Source organism: Dermacentor silvarum, chromosome 3 (genome assembly GCF_013339745.2).
Source record: "Dermacentor silvarum isolate Dsil-2018 chromosome 3, BIME_Dsil_1.4, whole genome shotgun sequence".
NCBI lineage: Eukaryota > Metazoa > Arthropoda > Arachnida > Ixodida > Ixodidae > Dermacentor > Dermacentor silvarum.
The window spans coordinates 171628460-171647978 of record NC_051156.1 but is presented as its reverse complement, the minus strand read 5'-3'; the positions used below and the strand labels follow the sequence as shown (position 1 = coordinate 171647978).

The 19519-nt window shown below is 42.1% G+C and overlaps 1 protein-coding gene across 1 annotated transcript in view; it reads left to right on the top strand.

Annotated features, from left to right (window-relative positions):
• The window catches only part of LOC119446091 (uncharacterized), a 46940-nt gene that overhangs the window by 7835 nt on the left and 19586 nt on the right, over positions 1–19519 (top strand). The window contains exons 5-16 of the mRNA XM_037710436.2: positions 1932–1996; positions 3131–3208; positions 5684–5807; positions 6631–6695; positions 7313–7390; positions 7671–7794; positions 8362–8426; positions 12578–12655; positions 12985–13108; positions 14487–14551; positions 16680–16757; positions 17244–17364. Coding sequence (XP_037566364.1) covers positions 1932–1996; positions 3131–3208; positions 5684–5807; positions 6631–6695; positions 7313–7390; positions 7671–7794; positions 8362–8426; positions 12578–12655; positions 12985–13108; positions 14487–14551; positions 16680–16757; positions 17244–17364 — 1065 coding nt within the window. The remainder of the gene's footprint in view (positions 1–1931; positions 1997–3130; positions 3209–5683; positions 5808–6630; positions 6696–7312; positions 7391–7670; positions 7795–8361; positions 8427–12577; positions 12656–12984; positions 13109–14486; positions 14552–16679; positions 16758–17243; positions 17365–19519) is intronic.

Here is a 19519-nt window from a genome sequence, read left to right as displayed (position 1 = left end):
CCGGGAGATGAAATATAACGTTATGAGGAGTGTGGATAGGAGGGAGCAAAACGTTTTCATGAAAACATTGGTCGCCTCCTCCCCCAGCAGGCCTCTTCTCCTCTGCTGGCAACGTTACCTGCCCTCCCCTGGCACAGCTCTCATCCTCTCCTGGTCACGTAACCTGCGTGACGCCGGGCAGACGGCGAAGGGTCCACAAAGAACATATCCGCTGTTATAATTTTGTCCTGGGTACACCTACACAGCAGCAACTAAATGATGTACTCATATCAAGAGCTGCACATTTGGAAACGTAATCGTGAATTAGCATGTAATGCCCGACGCATCAAATATATTACGCTGCGTTTGATACCTGAAAATTGTAACCTAAGCTCGGGAAACTGAACGCATATCCTATTGTAGCATATTTTGATACGCTGGAGCGAGTGTTCAGCTAACAGTGTTCAACAAACATATTACTGCTTATTTAATTATTATAATAGTTTAGCTTTACAGCAAATAAAATTTCATTGCGTTTTTGTACAAGTGCACTCTACGGAGCCAGAAATGAAAGTGAACAAGTTCTAATTTTCTTCCGCCGGTGTATAAGTGTGTGTGGGCGTTACGGGGTTAAATAAACACTTAGAGTAGAGCATTTGCGCCTAGAAATATATTTGAACGTGTATGCGTTCATAGCGTATATTGGCAAGGACTCGGACTCCAGACCTTCGTAGCACACCTACGGCCCATACAGAGTTATTCTCAGATGTAGGTGCAGACAAAAGTAAGTGGAAGACGTGGCGAACGACGCTCCGATGTTTGTGTAAAGAAACAGATGGAGTGGTGCGAATTGGCCATGAGCACTGGAGTTCGCGCATGCGCTATCCAATTTCTCGCTTCTCCCCGAGGCTGCTAGAGAGCATGGGGATGCAGTTGGGCCACAGCTCCCGCGTTCCGATTACGTTTGTCCCTGCCTGCATGCCTCTGAACAAAGGTCCCAAATGTTCAACTATTTTGCCGCCTAAAGGCACTCGGCCACGTTATGGTGCATTCTTCAGGTCAGTGCACCTCATAAGTGTGAGGTGATTGCTTAGAACGCAATGCATTTGATGTCATTTTTTTTCTATCCGCAGCTTTCCTGAACATTTTTAAATATGAGGTAGTTTCCATTTTATATTTCTCTTATTCTACGCCATTTTAGAAGTTTTATGTTTATACAAATTTTCACGCAAGAAAAGTAGGGACCTTTGAGATGAAAATACTCTTAAAGGCAAGGGACAATGAGCCCCCAGGAATGTCGCAATTTATTAAATTACTCGCTCAGTTCCACGTTCTTATTTCCTCTTTTGACGTGGTTAATATGCGTGATTCTCTGCGACAACGACCAAGTATTGATCCGAAATGGTTTTGAAATAGAAAATAACCATTATTTGCGAATTTACGCTAACAAAAAAAAACCAAACGTAATTCTGTTACTGCATCCGCACAAGACTTTTGCGTACAGAACTATATGATTGCCATGGATAAGAGTATCGTGTGAATACACAGCCAAAGGCTTGTTTCTAACTTAAGCGTGCCTGAAGCCCCACATATATCCAGCAGCATTACTAAGTACACGCAAAAAATGTGCACTGTGCATTCGTGCAACTCTACAGCACCGCTGACGTTTGAACCCGATCTATAGATTTCGATGGTATCATTTGCATTTTTGCTTGTTGAATCAAAAAGCAAGTGTGTGAGCGAGTGGCAGATTGTTTTCACGTAAGGAATATCTATACGAAGGTGTACCAAATGTACCCGAGTACATTACATAACTCTGCCTCATATTTCATCTTGTACAGTGCATTGCGAAAGCAAGGATTCACGACACGCATATCACCTACCACCGCCTTTTTTTAAGTTGTTACATGACTATAACGTGTCTACTTTATACGCGCGTTATTTTTCTTCAGCTGAAACGCCAAAGCCAAGGCCGCCAAGCGACATCAGTCCAGATTGTAATCGTCCGAATGCCACCGTAAGTACGGAAGCGTTTCCACTCGTTCACGCTTTTATGCTTTTCCGTTTAACTTTATGCAGAAGACATGGCTTCACAATCACGGGTGTAAATATTTTGGGTGAACTAAGTGAACAAATCTATTCCAAATTTTCGGCTCTCCTAAGCTAGCATATTTTTGTTGGTCTGCTCAGAATGTGTACACATTGCACTGAGGGCACTGATAAACCTTAGCCGCGAGCAAGTGGATATGTTAGGCGGTTTCACTGAATAGATTTGTCATGTATCAAAGGCAAAAACGATTGCAGTCTAGATTTCAGAACTGTAAGGACAAGGTAAGATAGGGAAAGCACAGTTCCGGTGCGTTTAGCCAGCAGAGCGAAGGGATAGTGAGATGAAAAGGTGACGCAAGAAAATAAATTGTACGGGCGTAGTTCGATAAGCACTTGAAAAGATTGCTAGTCAATATTATAGTTCTTAAATTTACAGCACATGTTGCAATTGCGAAATGCACACCGAGCAGCAGCGAAGTCATTTCTGCTTAACAGTTTATAAGGCTTTAACTACTTTCGAGATAATGGTTGCACGAAGTAAAGGACCGCCGGACAACTGGACAGACAAAGAGAGTGCATTGACGTTGTCCAGTGTTCCTTTACTCCTCGCTACGATTCGCCATAGTAAGCATGACGTAACAAGGAGCCCGATCTGCTACACGTTTGAAATATACGTCACCGTAATCTACTAAACGTATTAGCGTGCCAGTTAAGGTTGTCCCGAGCTGCTCGGGATGGAATTTTGGAATATGTTAAGTGAAACACGAATGTGTTTCTTTGTAGATAATAAGATGAATAGGATTAAAGCTATGCAGACATGAGTTCCCCACTGATCTGTTTCAATTGTGCAACTTCGACGTGGGTTATAAAGGGAACATTGAACATTTATTGAGTGAATCCTAATTAACTACTCTGACGTTGCAATTTGTCTGTAGTCATGTGTACCAGTAATGTTTGTAATATGTGCATAAGCTAAACTTTTCTGAATGCCCCACGCTATTTAAAAAGATAAGTATGTTCGAGATACGAAAAAGAAACACACAATACAATATTTGTCTCGTGACACCTTGAATGAATGGGCTGATTTCTTTTTATTTTTCAGGATTACGTTTTCGAGAACTGCTCGTTTGCTTGTGAAGGCGATGAACTATTCGTCATGCGCAATCATGAACCGTGCATAGTAAGTATGCATTCAATAAACTTTTTATTTCTTTAGATCTAATAGAGGCCACACTTTGTTTTAATTATTTTCATTTATTATTTTTATCCTTCATCATCGGCTCGGGAAAGCCTTTACCATGTCATTAGTTGGATCGGCTCATCAAAGGGAAGTCTGATAACTGATGAAGAGAATATAAGTACAAAAATGTCGCTACAATATACAGCCCCTGCATATGACACTGTAACTCTAGGCTGGTTATACCTCATCGCACCCTTTCGTGTTATGTTCGTGCTTTCAATTTCAGGCTCAAAGCTGAGATGAATGTTTGAAACAAACATTTGGCACTGATGTTTTTTTTATTCAATTACTACACGATGTCAGAAATTTCACTACTCCGAAGGATCTAATACATAAGAACAAATTCATCGACAGAAAAGCCGTCACACACACAAATAAAGACTGATGATATACTCAGCCTACCACAAATGTAGGTCATGAGAGCTTAAAAGCAAGAATGAGTAGTTTAATCTGTAGTTTGTGTTCTTTCGGTCGTCAAAAGCTATGGCTGGAAAATTTGGCGTCAAAGAGTAAACAAACAGCCCGTTTAGACAAGGACAAACACTAAGGTGAATACAGCACAAAGCCTTCTCTGTTGAGTCCTTATTCTTTGCTTAATCTTAATGTGCTGTTTTATTATAATCATGCCACTAAATAACACGTCGTGGGACCCCTCATCCCGAGCAGAAAGTTGAAAATGTCAAATAAACTGCGCGAGAAACTAGGAACGTGTATTCTTAATCGTAAATATGGTCGTCCAGCTACTTTTTAGTTCACATGGGTTGGGTTCATTCGGGGTGAGGGCCACTGAATGCAGCTCAAGGCAAGTAAGTCGATGATGTAGCTTTTTCCTTAAAACCAAACGTAATGATAGTGTAGCGCACTACTAAGTACCACAGTGATCCAACCAAAAAGACGTCGCACAGACTAAGCCTAGGACGCTGAGTGTGTGCGAGCAGTGGAATCGGCGGTTCTTAGACCGAAGACCAGCGGCGCTTGGTCCCGCTCTCCTCATCGAGCGGACCCTGCTAAAATATAATTTGTCGACACCAAGCACCAACGTCGGTCTGGTTTTAAGCGAAGCTTTATAGGCTCCCAAGTGTCGGCGGTGGTAGCGTTGTCACGCTGAAAAGCGGGCCGATCCTGGTGATTGTGCAGAAAGGGTCCAAGCTCAATGGCACATGCCCGGGACCAAAGAGAGACAGAGAGAGAAAGAAAGAAATAGAGAAAGAAAGATAGAAAATAGAGAAAGAAAATCCCCACGGTCAGATACACACACGACAAGCTTCGCTTACCCCCATTTTCTCGACAGTGGAAGGGCATGTGATTTTTTTTTCCTCTGCCACAATAGTATGACCTTAGCGATAAAACAGTTTCGTTGTTCTAATGAAACCTATTTACCCCCATCTTTGCTCTTGCTTTCTTGATTTTTGCCCGCCGCTGCACTCTTCGAAACAATATAGGGTGTCCCACGTAACTTGAGCCACCCTTTAAGGATATGCAAATGCCACGTAGCTGGACACAACCAAGGTAATGTTGTTCTCAGATTATGGCATTCCGCCTAATTACATAATTACTCTTAATTATTTAATCAATTTGTCAAATATTATAATTCGATGAAAAGTGTCAATGAATGAAATAATGAATCCTGGGGTTTTACGTCACCAAAACCACGATTTGATTCATGTGGCAACGCCGTAGTGGGGGACTCCAGATTAATTTTGACCACCAATTGATCTTCAAGCGTGCCCCCAATCACGGGACACGGCCGTTTTTTTTCATTTCGCGCCCATCGAAATGCGGTCTCCGCGGCTGGGATTTAATCCGCGACCTCGTGCTTAGCAGCGCAACATAGCCAATAAGCCATCGCGGCGGGTAAGTGTAAATGAGAAAACTGTAGAGCAATATGAAAACCTTCCGATATAACTTTCTGTTACTCAATGCGTGCTACATAAAGTTGTTTTTTCCAAGCATGTGAGAAGCCAGGGAATACACGCAAAGTGCCTGAAGCAGCCGGTCGCGCGTCAATTTTGCATGTATTCGCGGGCTTCTCTCATGCTTGGAAAATCGCTTTTATGCAGCACGTATTGAGCAACATAAAGCTGTATCGGGAGTTTCTCATGTTTCTCTACATTTTTCTCATTGACACTTTTCTTCTAATTATAATATATGAGAATTTGAATAATTAAGAGTAATTGTGTGATTATGCGGAATGCAAAAAAGTGGGAGTCTCATTTGTATATCCACTGAACGAACATACAAGTCTTCCGATTCACGAATTCAGGCATCAGTTCCTGGAATACTCGCACACAATGACAATTTCAGACCTTCAACGTAGCTTTGACCTTAGGCGTTTATAAAGCTACGCAGTATTTTTGGATGCTACTGCATGGAATATACCACTTACCACTTCATTTTTAACTTTCAATATTTCAGCTTCCAGGGCAATCTTCCTCCAGCGCAATATCCTCAGTAAAGGGAAGTGTGGCTGCTTTCGTCACGGGAGTTTGCATAGAAGGAAAATGCTACCTTAAGGACACTTTGGCTCCACCGCAAAAGCGTAAGTTAAATTCTATGCCTTGCCTTTGCTTATGTGCACCTTCAGTCATAGATGTGGAAAGGTAACTTATAAATGCATGGCATGCACTGCATAAAATAGCTCATTCAGGAACCACTTCTATAGCCGTACACGTTAAGCTAACGACTCAGAATGAAAAGTGTAAAACTAGTTGCATACATCATAAGGCATTCATTCCTTATCACTTAAATGCCAACTCATTCTGTTATACGGTAATACGACATCACTTCTCCAACAATTTTTTTCAACACAGTTATTGGCCTTATCCGCCTGTCATAGCCACAGTGTTTATAGAATTTGTGCTCCATGACTCAATATGACACAAAGAGACCTAAAAGTTGGCTCGTCGCTGTAGTTACATTGGAAGTCACAACATCGTGGAAACAACGCGACGCACACCCAGGCAAGGAAAAAGAGGACGAGCGGTGACCTGTTTCCCTTTCCTCCAGGGTATCTTGTTGCACCGCGCTGTCATACTTCAAGTTAGCAGCAAAAAAATAATCATAATAACTTTTAAGTAAAGTTTTCGCGTGGTACTGAGCTTAAAATCCGTTCATCAAAGTTTTCAACTTTCCCATTTTGCATGGAGCGAACCAAATGGCCCAGAGAAATAAGGTAATTGTTAAAGTATAAATATGTATGTGGTGGCATGTCGAAGAACTTATCACGTTTTCTTTTTGTTACACTTGATCATCGTATTGAAAGCACTGCGATACCAACAATACCACACATTCCAAGTCGCTATTTTTCGAAGCAGATAGTGTTTAGGAAGAGTGTGTAATCACACTTCTGAATTTTCGTGTAGCTGGGCAACCAGGGCCCCCACGTGACACTAATCCGGATTGTGCTGCTACGAAGACGAAGCGTGCCGTAAGTATACAGATTATCTCCTCGAGTAAGTTTACTGTCCTTATGTGATCCTTATGACGTCAAACGGAACGTTCTTCGAACTGAGTTAGACCGGCCAGACCATAGACTCAATGCATAAAACAGCAGTTTTCCTCAAAACGTTAACTGGAACGCCCGTGCATTTTGTCGGACACTTTGAAAATTAATATCTCGAAACTAGTTCAGTCCTGAGAATTCGTTCCAAGTGTATACACCTTGCGAACTCAGTGGCTATAATTCGTAAATTGAAAGATGTGCCGTAAAGTTCATAATTAAAAAGGTAATTAGCGTAATTATGTTTATTATTCACTTAGGCTTTTTGATTTCTCGTGGACGTAATGGCCGCCTCATCGCGTAGTTTAGATGAAGGATTATAATTGTGCCATCTGCCACAGGCAATTTTTAAAAATGTGGTGCAGCTAAAATTAAACACCCTATATATATATATATAGTATCCAATGTGGCCGCGTTCAGTTCAACTCAAATATTTATGTTATTGTATCCTACAGATGCCATAAAGAGGTTTGCTGTGGAGGTTACGTTTACTCATTGCACGAGACGTTTCATGTCATTCACAGTGTTCGTGTTTCAATTTTCAGAATTATCTTTACCACAACTGCACGTTTCCCTGCGAAGGAGATGAAGAAGTGTCGTTGAACAACAAAGAATCCTGTATAGTAAGTATGTCTCAATGATCAATACGTACACCTTGCATCGATAATCTTGCTAGAATCGTTCGTATGATGACCTAATGCGCATGCCACTTCGGAATTGTTATGTTGTAATCGTTATACAATTTCTATCAGAAACAGTATAAGCGAAAAAAATAACTGTCTCTCAAGTATTTTCAAACCAGCCAAGCTGCTTCGTATATTTTGAATTTCCAGATGTCCTGAATATAATAGCCGTGGGGCCCATCCGTTTTACTTCTTAAATTTTTCGTGTTTTATATTTCAGCTTCAAGCAGCGTCACAACCAGGTACAAAAAATCAAGTACAAGGAGTTCAGGGTTCTGCAGACATGGGATTTTGCAAAGATGGAAGATGTGTTTCCCAGAACGACAAGACACCATCGTTACCCAGTAAGATGAATGAATGTGCTTTTCCTTTCCGTAGCAAATACTCGCTGGTATATTAACGTGACCTGATACAAGATCATCCGGGTAAGCTCACGCGTCTTGCAAGATATGAAAAATACGTATTGCGGAAGATGGGTCAAGACGCGACCAGAATCTAAAACCTCCAGATTTAAGACGCAGTTCTAAAGCTAGAAGTTGTAGTCCAATGCAGCTAATCAAACAGGAAATGATATTATCATGGAGGTGGGCTGCAGGCAGGCAGGAATGAAATAAGCTCTAGGCATATTATTGGAAAAACTTGTGCCTTCTAAACTAAGAAGCACTTCAGCGGGGGCAATACTAAGAAGTGGGGTTGGTAGTTGTTGAATCGAATGATATTGGGAGCAGAAGAAATATTCATGCAATGAAATGCCAGGTAGCTATGTTGTCATGTCCTCTGGCTATACTTTATTGTAACGCGAAGGCGTGGAGAAAGGGCACAGCCCTAACTAACGTCCCCCGACGCCATATCTGAAACAACTAAAGCCTTGAAAAGGCATGTAATCACTATACCATTCATTTCTTATGCAGCTGGAAAACCAAAACCCCCACGTGACACTAATCCGGATTGTAATGCGTGGAAAACGAATCAAAGAGTAAGTACTAGAGATTCTATATTCAGATGTGTTGGTTGTCCTTATCTGCATGAGCCTGCTTTATTTTTCCACTCAGAATTTTCAGGTTGTAGGTGATTGGGCAATAACACTTCGGTACATGATCGCGGGTTAAGTATGTCAATTCTCAAACAAATAGTCTTCCTCAATGTGGAGACGCTGCCTTGTCACTCGTTGCGCGCTCTGTTTGCATTGGATAAATAAAAAAAGACTCGCTTGTTCGGATGAAGACAAATTTCTTTTTTTTGTGTGTTAGAAAAGAAGCATTCTAAGGCTTCCACAAGTACAAAATGTCGCGGATACCACGCTTATCTGGAATGGGCGTTAAGCGAAGCTTTCTCTGATAATTTCTCATATTTTGTAAGTGTTATGCAAATGCGACGCTTGTGACGAAAATGATTGAAACATGCTATGTGTCCCGTTGGACATACACAGCGGTCTAAATTGTTGCCTACTTGTCAAGATAGCAGTATTCCCATATTAAGAAATGCATCTTAACTTGAAGGTCATGCTTGACTTGAGATAAATGACGCCTGTCGTGAACACTCCGAAGAAAACGCAATAACCGTTTTGGGCACTGCTCATACCAGACGTCATTTAGATTGAATTCAATCATGCATGGGCTTCAATCATGCATGAATGCAGGGGTAAGAGGCAAGGACAGTTTCGCTTTAACAGGAAGTTTTACATCTGGGCCTAATCCGATTTCTCTAAACAAATACACGTAAAACACGGAAGTTCTCTCGGTAAACAACCTACGAACCGATTTGAATCAAAGCTCTTGCATTTAAGAAAGGAGCTGCATTCTACCAGCAGCTAAAACAGCAGAATTCCGATGTGCGCCTTTCTTTTTATTGAATTGCCGAACATTGATATGATTAACAGATGTGAAGCAACGAGTTTACAAATCCATAAAATTACAGCAATGACATATATCAACTGCTTCTGCTTGAGCACTTAAAGAGGGACGCATTTGATATACCAGTTTAAATCCAACGTGAAATCGTTACAATATTTACACGTGTGTTGCAAAGTGCTACTCCCAAATTAGTGTGTCTAATTACTAGGCAGAGTTTACAGAATTGCCACCGTTTTTTTTTTTGTCAGTTACGCAGTCGCAAACTTGATACATCGTTTTTTTTTAATTTTGTGCTTTGCAACAATCCTGTAAAAAAAGTTGATCGTGTAAAAAAAAATCTGCTCCTCAGAGTTGGTGGAATTCAGTTGTTTTCTTTTACGTTCAACAAACGTTATCAAATTCAGTGTAGTGGGTACCGAGCAAGCAAGTTCTGCATTCCCATGTATTTCGATGGAAGCTCTTGAGGTAGGGCTGCTACTGATAAGTACTCGCATTGCTCTTATAATATTTACAATAGCTTGTCTGGCCTGCATTAAGTATATTAGCTGTCACATGAGCAGAGAACTTTCACTACGTTGGCCACATCAACTCTGCACTTCCCACAGGGCAGGGTAACCAACCAGGCTCAGTTCTGGGGCGCTTTGCAGGAAGGCCCGAGTTCGGCTAAGCTCTCGATCTATGTGAGCTCTGGCGACGCCCTCCGATGAATGATCCAATCATACGGAGACATGAAACCAAAGCCCCGGGACGATTAGAGTTTTGTTGGCTAACGCCACTTCGACATCACGTCAGGGGTGGTCGGCGAAGACAGACTCACGTGTTGAGACCGTGGGGCGCCATCTTTCATTTGTTTATTGTTCCACCGAGTGCGTATGCTCTTTGCAAGAAGCACTAACAAGAAATATTATGTGTGATTTCCATTACAAACTTTGTGAAAGTTTGGTAAACATATTTTAAATTGCTCTAAATATAAAGTAAATATGTTTAGCAATAATTTATAATTAATGAAAAAGAACGTTTGTGCCGTTATGGAACGCGACGGTCGCGATGACACAGCGTTGTGCCCAGCATGCACACTTCTTGCATTTGTGAGTGAAAATTTTCTTTCTCAAGTTGGAACAATAAGATACACTCGAAAGAGGAGATCCGCCCACGAAAGCGCAGGCGGTAACCGCTTCGTGGGGTCTGCGGATATATAGTGAGGCATTCACGTTGACAAGGTGCACTGCTGACTGCACTGACGCGTTCGAACCTTTCAACGCGCTGTGCACTCTCCTAAAAGAACGGCCGGTGTCGCTAAGCTTTAGCTCATGAGCTTCCATCGTTTCTCTCAGTAACCACAGCATCAATTTCAATGAGGCTTGTTGCGTTGCAAAGAAAAGTTAATATCTAGTAAGTGTAGCAACTGCATTTGTCATTTACGCCGCCAGTATATTATTTTAATTTTTGAAAATTTCAAATACATAAAAAAGTCAAGTGTCAAGTTTTGAACTATGTAATTCAGCAATCAAAAAAAGATATCACAAATCTCTAGTAATTCGTCTAAAGCGGACAATTGTGATGAATAATACTCCTTCCCGAATGGTACTACTATTTATTCTACTATGACTTTTGCCAAATGCTTATAAACATTATAACAATTTCATGTACACTGTGATTTCATATATTAAAGTAGTACGCTTTCATAGCTCTCACAGATGCAGTTTACAGAACTGCGCTATTTGTTTTTGGTGCAGATTTGTACGTCTGTAAACTTTATCCGGGTATATTTTTTCATATTAAACAGTGGGGAAATTTTTTCGGGAACGCACAGAATCCTAAATTGCATTTTTGCTGCTTCCTGAACTAGATAATTCCTCACATTATCTCTTAACTGCAACAAATTTGTCCAAATCAGCACAGCGGTTGTCTCATAACAGTATTTCGATATTTTACATGCATTCCAATCGGGAAATCTTAATTGGCTCCAGCTACTTCTTTTATGATGCGTTTGTCGCGCCCCACGCGCGTTCTTGCAGCCTTGTGTTAACTGCCGTTCTCGCGCACTCCTCACTATCTGATTTTACTGACCGCCTTTTTACGAGCTCGCCATAACTCGCGAGTGGGCAGAACTCGGGTCTTCCAGCATAGCGTCCCTGGTTAACCTCCCTGCCTTTCATTTATCCTCATCTCTTTCTCGCTCTGTCCTGCAGTGCGGAAGGTGTAATGAACCTTCAAGTATAGAATCTCTTTTACCAGGAAGTAATTGCTTCTCCAGCGTATACTGAGACTCTTTATTTTTTCGAATAAACGTTTTCATACGTTACACTGAGCTTATAGCGCGATTCGGCCGTTTAGGAGAGTTACCTCCAAAAGAGGCGGGCATGCTTGCACAACAAATCACAATGTCTACACAGCTAATTAAATACGCGGGGTGTCCCAACTATCATGCACCAAGATTTAAAGATATGTAAATCCCACGTAGCTGGACCAAACCAAGATTATGTTGTTTGCCGTCGCTTGGAGACACTGCGATAATTTTTTGCATTCTGCCTAATTATATAATTAGTTTTAATTATTTACTAAATTCTCAAACATTATGATTAGATGAAAAGTGTCGTTGAGAAAATTGTAGAGCAGCATGAAAAACTCCCGATACAGCTTTCTGTTGCTCATTACGTGCTACATAAAGGTGTTTTTTCCAAGCATGCGAGCAGCAGCGGAATACACGCAAAATTGCCGCGCAACTGGCCGCTCCAGGAATTTTGCGAGCAATGTCGCCCTCGAGCCCGGGTAAGGTGACACGGCTGCTGACGCATTCGCAGTCACTCGCACGGGCGCCTGCGTCGCAACTTTCTCTAGGAGCTGTTGGCTTTGACGCAACACTTGCGCCATCTCCAAGACGCCCACCGACTCCATTGACGGGTCAGGCCTAGCATCGCCGTTCGCCATAGCTAGCCGTACTCCGCAGTAGCGCGTCTCTCGAACTCGGAACGGTAACAGTCACTCAGGAATGTTCGATGGCCTTCTCAATCATCGAAGGAGCTTATCCCAGTTCTGATGTGTGAACGAGGTTGGAACGAATAAGGTTTAATCCAATGATAAGATATACATCGCGAGAACGGTGGAAGCGCGCGCACACACAAGCACACTGCAGCGTTCCAGACCAACTGCCGATGATGATAGGTTCGGCAGCGCCACCTGACGATAACAGATATGCAATTTCCACTCAAAGAATTAGTAATAGTGTGGCTTGCTTGTTGTCAACCTTAGTGCTTTGTATCTTATTTTTCAGAATTATCTTTATCATAACTGCACGTTTGTCTGCGAAGGCGACGAGGAAGTGCCGTTGAGGAATAGACAATCCTGTGTCGTAAGTGTGGTTCAACTAATATTTTGTTGCAGTACACTGTAAAGCTCGTTTGTCTATCACCCTAATGAGCAATTAACATTCTTATGCTGTAGTTATTCTTTGATTGTAGATTTTTAGAAACAGCTATGTGAGAATACAGTAATATTAAGTAACTAAAACAGTTAACTCCTCAAATGTAATCAAATGACAGAACTCATCAACATATCTTAAATTGCAGCTGCTAATAATGAAACAATAATTGTAGTCTTTCTGTTATGCTACATTAAAATTTAAAAAGAAGCATGGGGCTTGTAGTGTTCATTGTCATTCTTTTGTCTCCAAAATTTCAGCTTCCAGCAGTACCACAATCACCGACACAAAGTAATGTAAACGGAGCTCTAGGTACTGTAGACATGGGTGTCTGCCTAGACGGTAGATGTGTTCCACAGAACAACAAGATACCACCGCAAATGCGTAAGACCAATTCACCTGCCTCTCCTCTCCCGTAGAAAATAAGCACTAATATTTTTACAAAAGGGAGAAAAGTTAACCACGCGTAAGCTTGCGTAATTTCAAGAAAAGCATCGTAGATGAAATGCCAACACGGTAACATCTCTTGGAAAACGTACATATTGTATGAAGTGTGAAAACTGGAGCTGTTATCGTTGTGAACCAAGAACACGCATATTCAACGCAATGTTGCCGTATAAATGACGCGAAGCTTGTTGGGGTTAGTGAGATAGCAGCCGGCAGTTAATGACAAGCGCACAACCTCCTCGCCTGTAGCTGTTAGCTTCCTGCATCAAGAGGGCAAAGGTGGTGCATGATGTTTGTCGTGGGAAGAATGTTGATGAGACGTATATGGGACACATTAAACTACGACGCATATCTCAATACATTTAAGGCTTCTATGAGCCTTCTGTCCGAGCAGCTGAGTGGCCCATACCCAATGTGGGAGATTGGTCCAGCATGGGCGGTTACCTAGTGGCACATACGCAGTGGCCAAAGAATGTGGCAGACCAAAGAAAAGAAATACGAGAAAACCAAAGAAGCCGTTGAAAATATGTGCTATTCGACGAAGGCGTTGGTGTGTTTCAGAAGTATCTGTAAGCCGGACATTATACCTACGGGTTTTATGCGGTGCGCACATTAGCACAACAGTGTCGGTGAAAATTTTATGATAGGCTGGAGCATTTGGTGGCACGTATCCAATTGACGTAGAAACAAGGTAGCCCAGATACGTAAAAAAGCCGTTCAACATGAAAGCTTATTTCATTAAGACATATATGTGCTTTATAGATACCTATGAGACAACTTTATATATGAAGTTTTTGCGTCGTGGTTTATCGTTTGATTACGTAGAACAGGTGCGCGCTCACTGTCCCGACTTTATCGGTCAACATTAAGGCTATAGAAGTTGCCTATTTTGAGACAAGCATTACTTACGTACTCGCGTAGACCAAACCTCCGAAGGATTCGCAAAAAACAAGAACTCGTAAAAAATTAGAGCAGTGATAGGCTTTTAAGCTGTAAAGATCGCGTCGGAAGGAATGAGAGTGGTTTGATAAAATAAAATACCATGCATCAATGACTGCGCGCGTTTTTATCTATCGCCGGCAATCTTCAACATAAACAATTAGTAATCTGAAGTTGTTCTATTAAAATAAAGAGCATACACGAATGAGAAACCATAAGCATGGTGGCACATGCGGAACATCTAAGTCTGTTGCTTCGTTGTCCTAGACCTTCGCGAAAATATACAAATTCACACAACGCCAATCCCTCGCTATCATTCGTCGACCACTTGCATATGCCTAACGTATTGTACAACTTTTTCGTTATTCTTGCTTAGCAAAGCTTCCGTTGCCCAAACCACCAAGTGACATTAACCCGGATTGCAATCGGCCCGATTCTACCGTAAGTATACTCAGGGCCGAATTCCTATAGCATTTAGTTCGCAAGTAGAGTTGGCTTTCATTGGCCACCTTTGCTAATACTATGTTCCACATCACCAATAGTGGCTGACGTCCGCTCTTACGAACTGTTCCAGCATAATAACTTATTTCTGAATACGGTCGCTGAAGTTACCTCATTTCCTAAGTCACATTCTGTGCCCCGTACAGAATGTACAGGGTACTTTATATTGTTATCAACACCTGTCGAGAATTGGTCTCTTGGAATATAGAAAAGCTGTTTGGTGAAGTTTATTTTTTGTATTTACTGGGCGCGATGACTGGTGAAACAAAGACAGGGGAAAATGGCAACAAATTCAACAATGGCCCATTCTTGGTTGACTGCCCAAATGGAGCGGTAATTGTGCTATTAGGTTGTATTTCCCGTTGCTCTGTAACCCACCTTGCTGAAACCCCTGTAATGACGGTTGCAGTACCAATAAATAAGTAAATAAAATGGGGCATTTGGAATCAGTACACCTTTTATAAAGCAGACACAGTCGCAGTATGCCACTGTGTCTAATACATAATATCTGCCTAATAAATAAATAATAGAGGGCACAATAGATGCGAGGAAATAATAAGATGCACGACGGAGCTGCATGCACTCAGAACAAGTGTATTTTACCATTATTGTTCCTCGTGAAATTGTGTGGCGTCGCAAGGGGAAGGGGGGGGGATTAACTTTGTAGCTGTCCACCTAGTGGAGATATCCATTTCGTCTGCTGCTTCTAAAGTGCTGATTGGCTGGGGGTGGCTGTCTCCTTCTTATGCGTAGCCCAGCCCAGCCAGTAATAACTTCAGCAGCAGACCATACGGACATGTCCACTAGGTGGACACCTCCAGAATACACCCCTGGTCTACAATTACAATAATTCGCGGCATATTGGTGCTTTGGTTGCTCAGTTTGCCACGTGCACCACGTGTGTCATCATGAGATGGAGCTTTAAATATCACATAGCGTTGCTCACAGCGAATATTGGGGGTAACATTACCGGGACTGAAAGGCGAAAGACGTAAAACCTTATTGTCCGTTATTCGTTTTAGTGGAGCAGGAGCACGCTACATCCTAAGCCTCTCTCAATTGATGCTCTGTATTTATATTGCAGTCTCAAGGTCGAAACCCGACTGAGATCAAAACGGGCGTCAATTTGCGGGAACGACAGAAGAAATGTCTACGGTTCAGAAGTTATTCTTTTCATGCGAAACATTATATAGGAAGAATACATTTTCTGCTTACAAATCAGGCAGAATAATGCCACAGTCTTAAACTAGACCTAATAATGTCTATAACACTGAGCAATGATCAGAATATATGCAGTAGGTAATTAATAAATTTCAATATATAACCCAATTTCTTGGTTTTGTGAGGCATGGGAAGTAATAAGCTAACTTGATAGGTTTGATAATAGCCAATCTGTATTATCTTTGCAGTAAAGGTTCGTTTAAGATGAGTCACATGATCATAATAAGGCAATTTGGGGGTCCTGGGTCCTCTAGACACGAACCCCCTCCCTTTCCCTCTATGCGCACATACCTGTTAAGCACACATGTTCCTAACTTGGTGTGCGTTACGAGAAAATGGGGCGTTCGCGATCGTCGGCAGCACGCGCATGCTTATCACGAAACTGACTATTGCAGGTTTACTTGCAGGATCTGCTTAGGAACATTTCTCTGCTATAACCTCGGGAAAACAGGGAATATTTATTGCATCATCGTCTATAGAAGAAGGAGGACGTTCCCCGCTATTGATATTATAGCTGTGACCCAACTTTTCCATCTCGCACTATCTCTATTCTGCCGAGTGAAAGGACCACAATTTAGGTTAAACTGGCATTGTAAGCTAGCCTTCTAAACACACGATGAAAGCTCTACGCAAACTGAAGCGACAAGCTTTAGTCTTAGTCTCCGTCAGGACCATCAGCCGGCCGGCTAAGTGTCGCCCTACCCGGACGCCATAGCTTCGAGCAGTGGTTAGGGATTGCGTCCTCAGTGTTCTGTGTGAAAATTCTCAGCTCCTGTCTTTGCTTGTTACTATACAGGTAAACTTTACGTACATCGTGAAACGAAAATTTTTTTTCTCCTTTTTATAGGACTACGTTTTTCAGAACTGTTCGTTTGTTTGTGAACGAGACGAAGCAACTTATTTGAACAAAAGTGAGAAGTGCGTTGTAAGTATGCATCAATATATATTTTTTTACTTTTGCTTTCTTTACATTTGCAGCCTACTGTCGCTCAAGCTATGCGTACCTAATGCGTTCGTGCATGAAAAACGCAGTTTGCTGAGTACTGTGGCTTGCGTCGAGTGAGGGTTTCAGTGCGAACTTATAGTGCTCCATTTTGCCGTACACTAACAACATAAACAAGGAGAAATAATTACCCTCTTGTTTCAAGCATTGCAGCATGCATGCTTATCCTGCCTCATTTGTATATCTCCTTAGGGAGCATATCGTTTTCTAGGTGCTCCTGGAGAATCTTATAAGCATCTCCGGAAATATCCCCACCGGTTAAGGAAGCATAAATGAAGCGGCAAAATCTGATTGCTAACATTTACAATCTGATATTCAAAATCAAATCTGATATGTTTTCTTTTGAATACGTTTGGTACGTTTTGATACGCTTGATACGTTTTCTGTTTCTTACTTGCGAACTTACAGCTTCAAGGCCAGTCTCCAACCGCCATATCAACTTCATCAGAAGGAAATGTGGCTGCTTTTGTTACGGGAGTCTGTAAAGAGGGAAAATGCGTTCTTCCAAGTGCGGTTCTACCTCAAAACAGTACGTTCGACTTCGTTCTTGCCTTCTGTACTGCGTTCCACTAAGGCACTTATAGCTACCTTGTGCAATAAAGGGCTCAATAGCACTCGGTAAATATATTTTGTGCTAGTGCATTTCCCGCGTGTGTAGGTGTCTACTTGTATCTGTGTGCCTTTTTTTTAACTCTCTTTTCTTTCTTCCGTCACTATCTCACCTGAAGGAGAATACAAAGGCTGTCGCTATAGCTAACCTCTCCTACACTAGTAAAATAACTCTCCTTCTTTTCGCAATAAGTAGCATTTATTTTTTAAACACCGCTACATCAGGAATAAATAATCATGAAGTGTTCGGAAAATAAATTTAATTTCGCTTACGGTATTTTAATAAACTAGAATAATGGTCGACTAAAAAATGAACGCAATCTACGTATTTGTAGCGGTGAGGACACAGATGATAGGCCCGGTATTGCGCACATTTATCAAGCATAATGCAAACATTCACATCACCCTGTGCATTGATTCAGAGCGCGCTTCCCTGCAGTACGTCGCGTATTGCTGTTTGCATCGCAGTGCGTATTTACTGATTGTTGGCTAAACAAAGGTGCAATCAGCTAAGGAGCAAATATTTTTCGTATTTCACAGCGTAATACAAAACAAGAGTATATCGCCAGCATCAGCGCATCAGCGATTTATTCGTCAAAATACAGCGAGCTTGCTTATATACGAGAAAATATCTGCAAACAGCGGCATTATCTTTATTCCTGATTCATGTTACTGCTAATCGCCACAGCTGTTTTGTCCCGCCGTCTTCATTGATTGGCTAGATTTTGAGCGGAACACGACGGCGACATGAGACTTAATTGTGCACTAATCTCCTCAAAATTCACGAAGATAGTCCTATGTACGTCATTCAACGAATACCTTGATTAAAACTTCTATCACTTGTATTGAAACCTTTCTCATACTCCCCGCACCCCAATAGCTGTTTCATCCCTTAACTCAAAAAGTGTGAATAGCACAAACGATCGCCCCACTCCTTGATATATGTTTAGGCTTGACCTGGCGAACCTTGCGTGATTCCTGTAATAGATGCACGTAAACGAAGTCAAGCCATTGTTGTATCGTTGCGGCGATCATTGCCATTGTGCGACCATCATTGTTTTTGTACTGCCGTCGTCATCATGTTAATGTCATTGCCATATCACTGTCGTTGTAGTGCCCTTGCCATCCCGGCTGTAACATCGTTTACGTCGTTATTTTCGTTATGCAGTTGTCACCATACCGTAGTGATCATTCGTGTTATTCGCACCATTCCGCCATTGTTTTCATAATTGTCATTGTCAACGTCGTCACGCCGCCGTCGTCGCTGCCCCACAATCCATTCCATCGTCGTCGACGTTGTTCCTGGCTTCGTCGTTATACCGCAATCGTCGTCGTTCCATCCGTTACGGTGTCTTTGTTATCGTGCCACTTGGTGCTTTGTTGAGGCCCACATATATTCGCATGCGGTGCCAAAAGCGGAGAGTGACAACAGAGTGAGCGAGCGATCAAACAACAAGATCGCGCTGTTTCCGTGGTTATAAGTGATATTCGCAGCAAAAGAGAATGCCACAAGGTCAAGGCTGGTATTTTATCATAGGATGCATGTTATCTCTAACACTAAAGTAGAAATGCTGCAAAGCTTGCTTGCTAGTTCAAAGAACAGGCAAGTTTGCACTCGGTCGCTCAAAGCTTAGGCACAGCGAAACTTACTGGCAGCTACGGCTAGGTATTAACTTCGTTCCTGGTAGGTCTTAACTTTGTTTAACTTACCTACGCATGTAGGAAGGTATTCTGGAGCGATAATTTTCGGAAGTTACTTCCCTTTCGCGACATTTCGCGTGACTAGCGCTGGACGCGTCAGCGCCTACGAGCGACAGCGTTCCCGTCATGCCACAAACGCAGGCAGGCTAACCAAGGTTGGCACAGTGCCAAGAACGCTGCTGCTTGTCGACGCCGAACGCATTGAAGGCTAGCCGTTCGAGATCAATCGGACAGCTTCGCTGTGTCTTGAGCTTTTGCGCGGCCTAGTGCAAGCTTTCGCCTTTTTAGGAGCGAAGCTCCTTATAGCGGCACCCGTTCCGTCCCCGTCGTAGTAGTAGTAGTGTGTAACCAGCCTGAGAAAAAAGAGAAAAAAA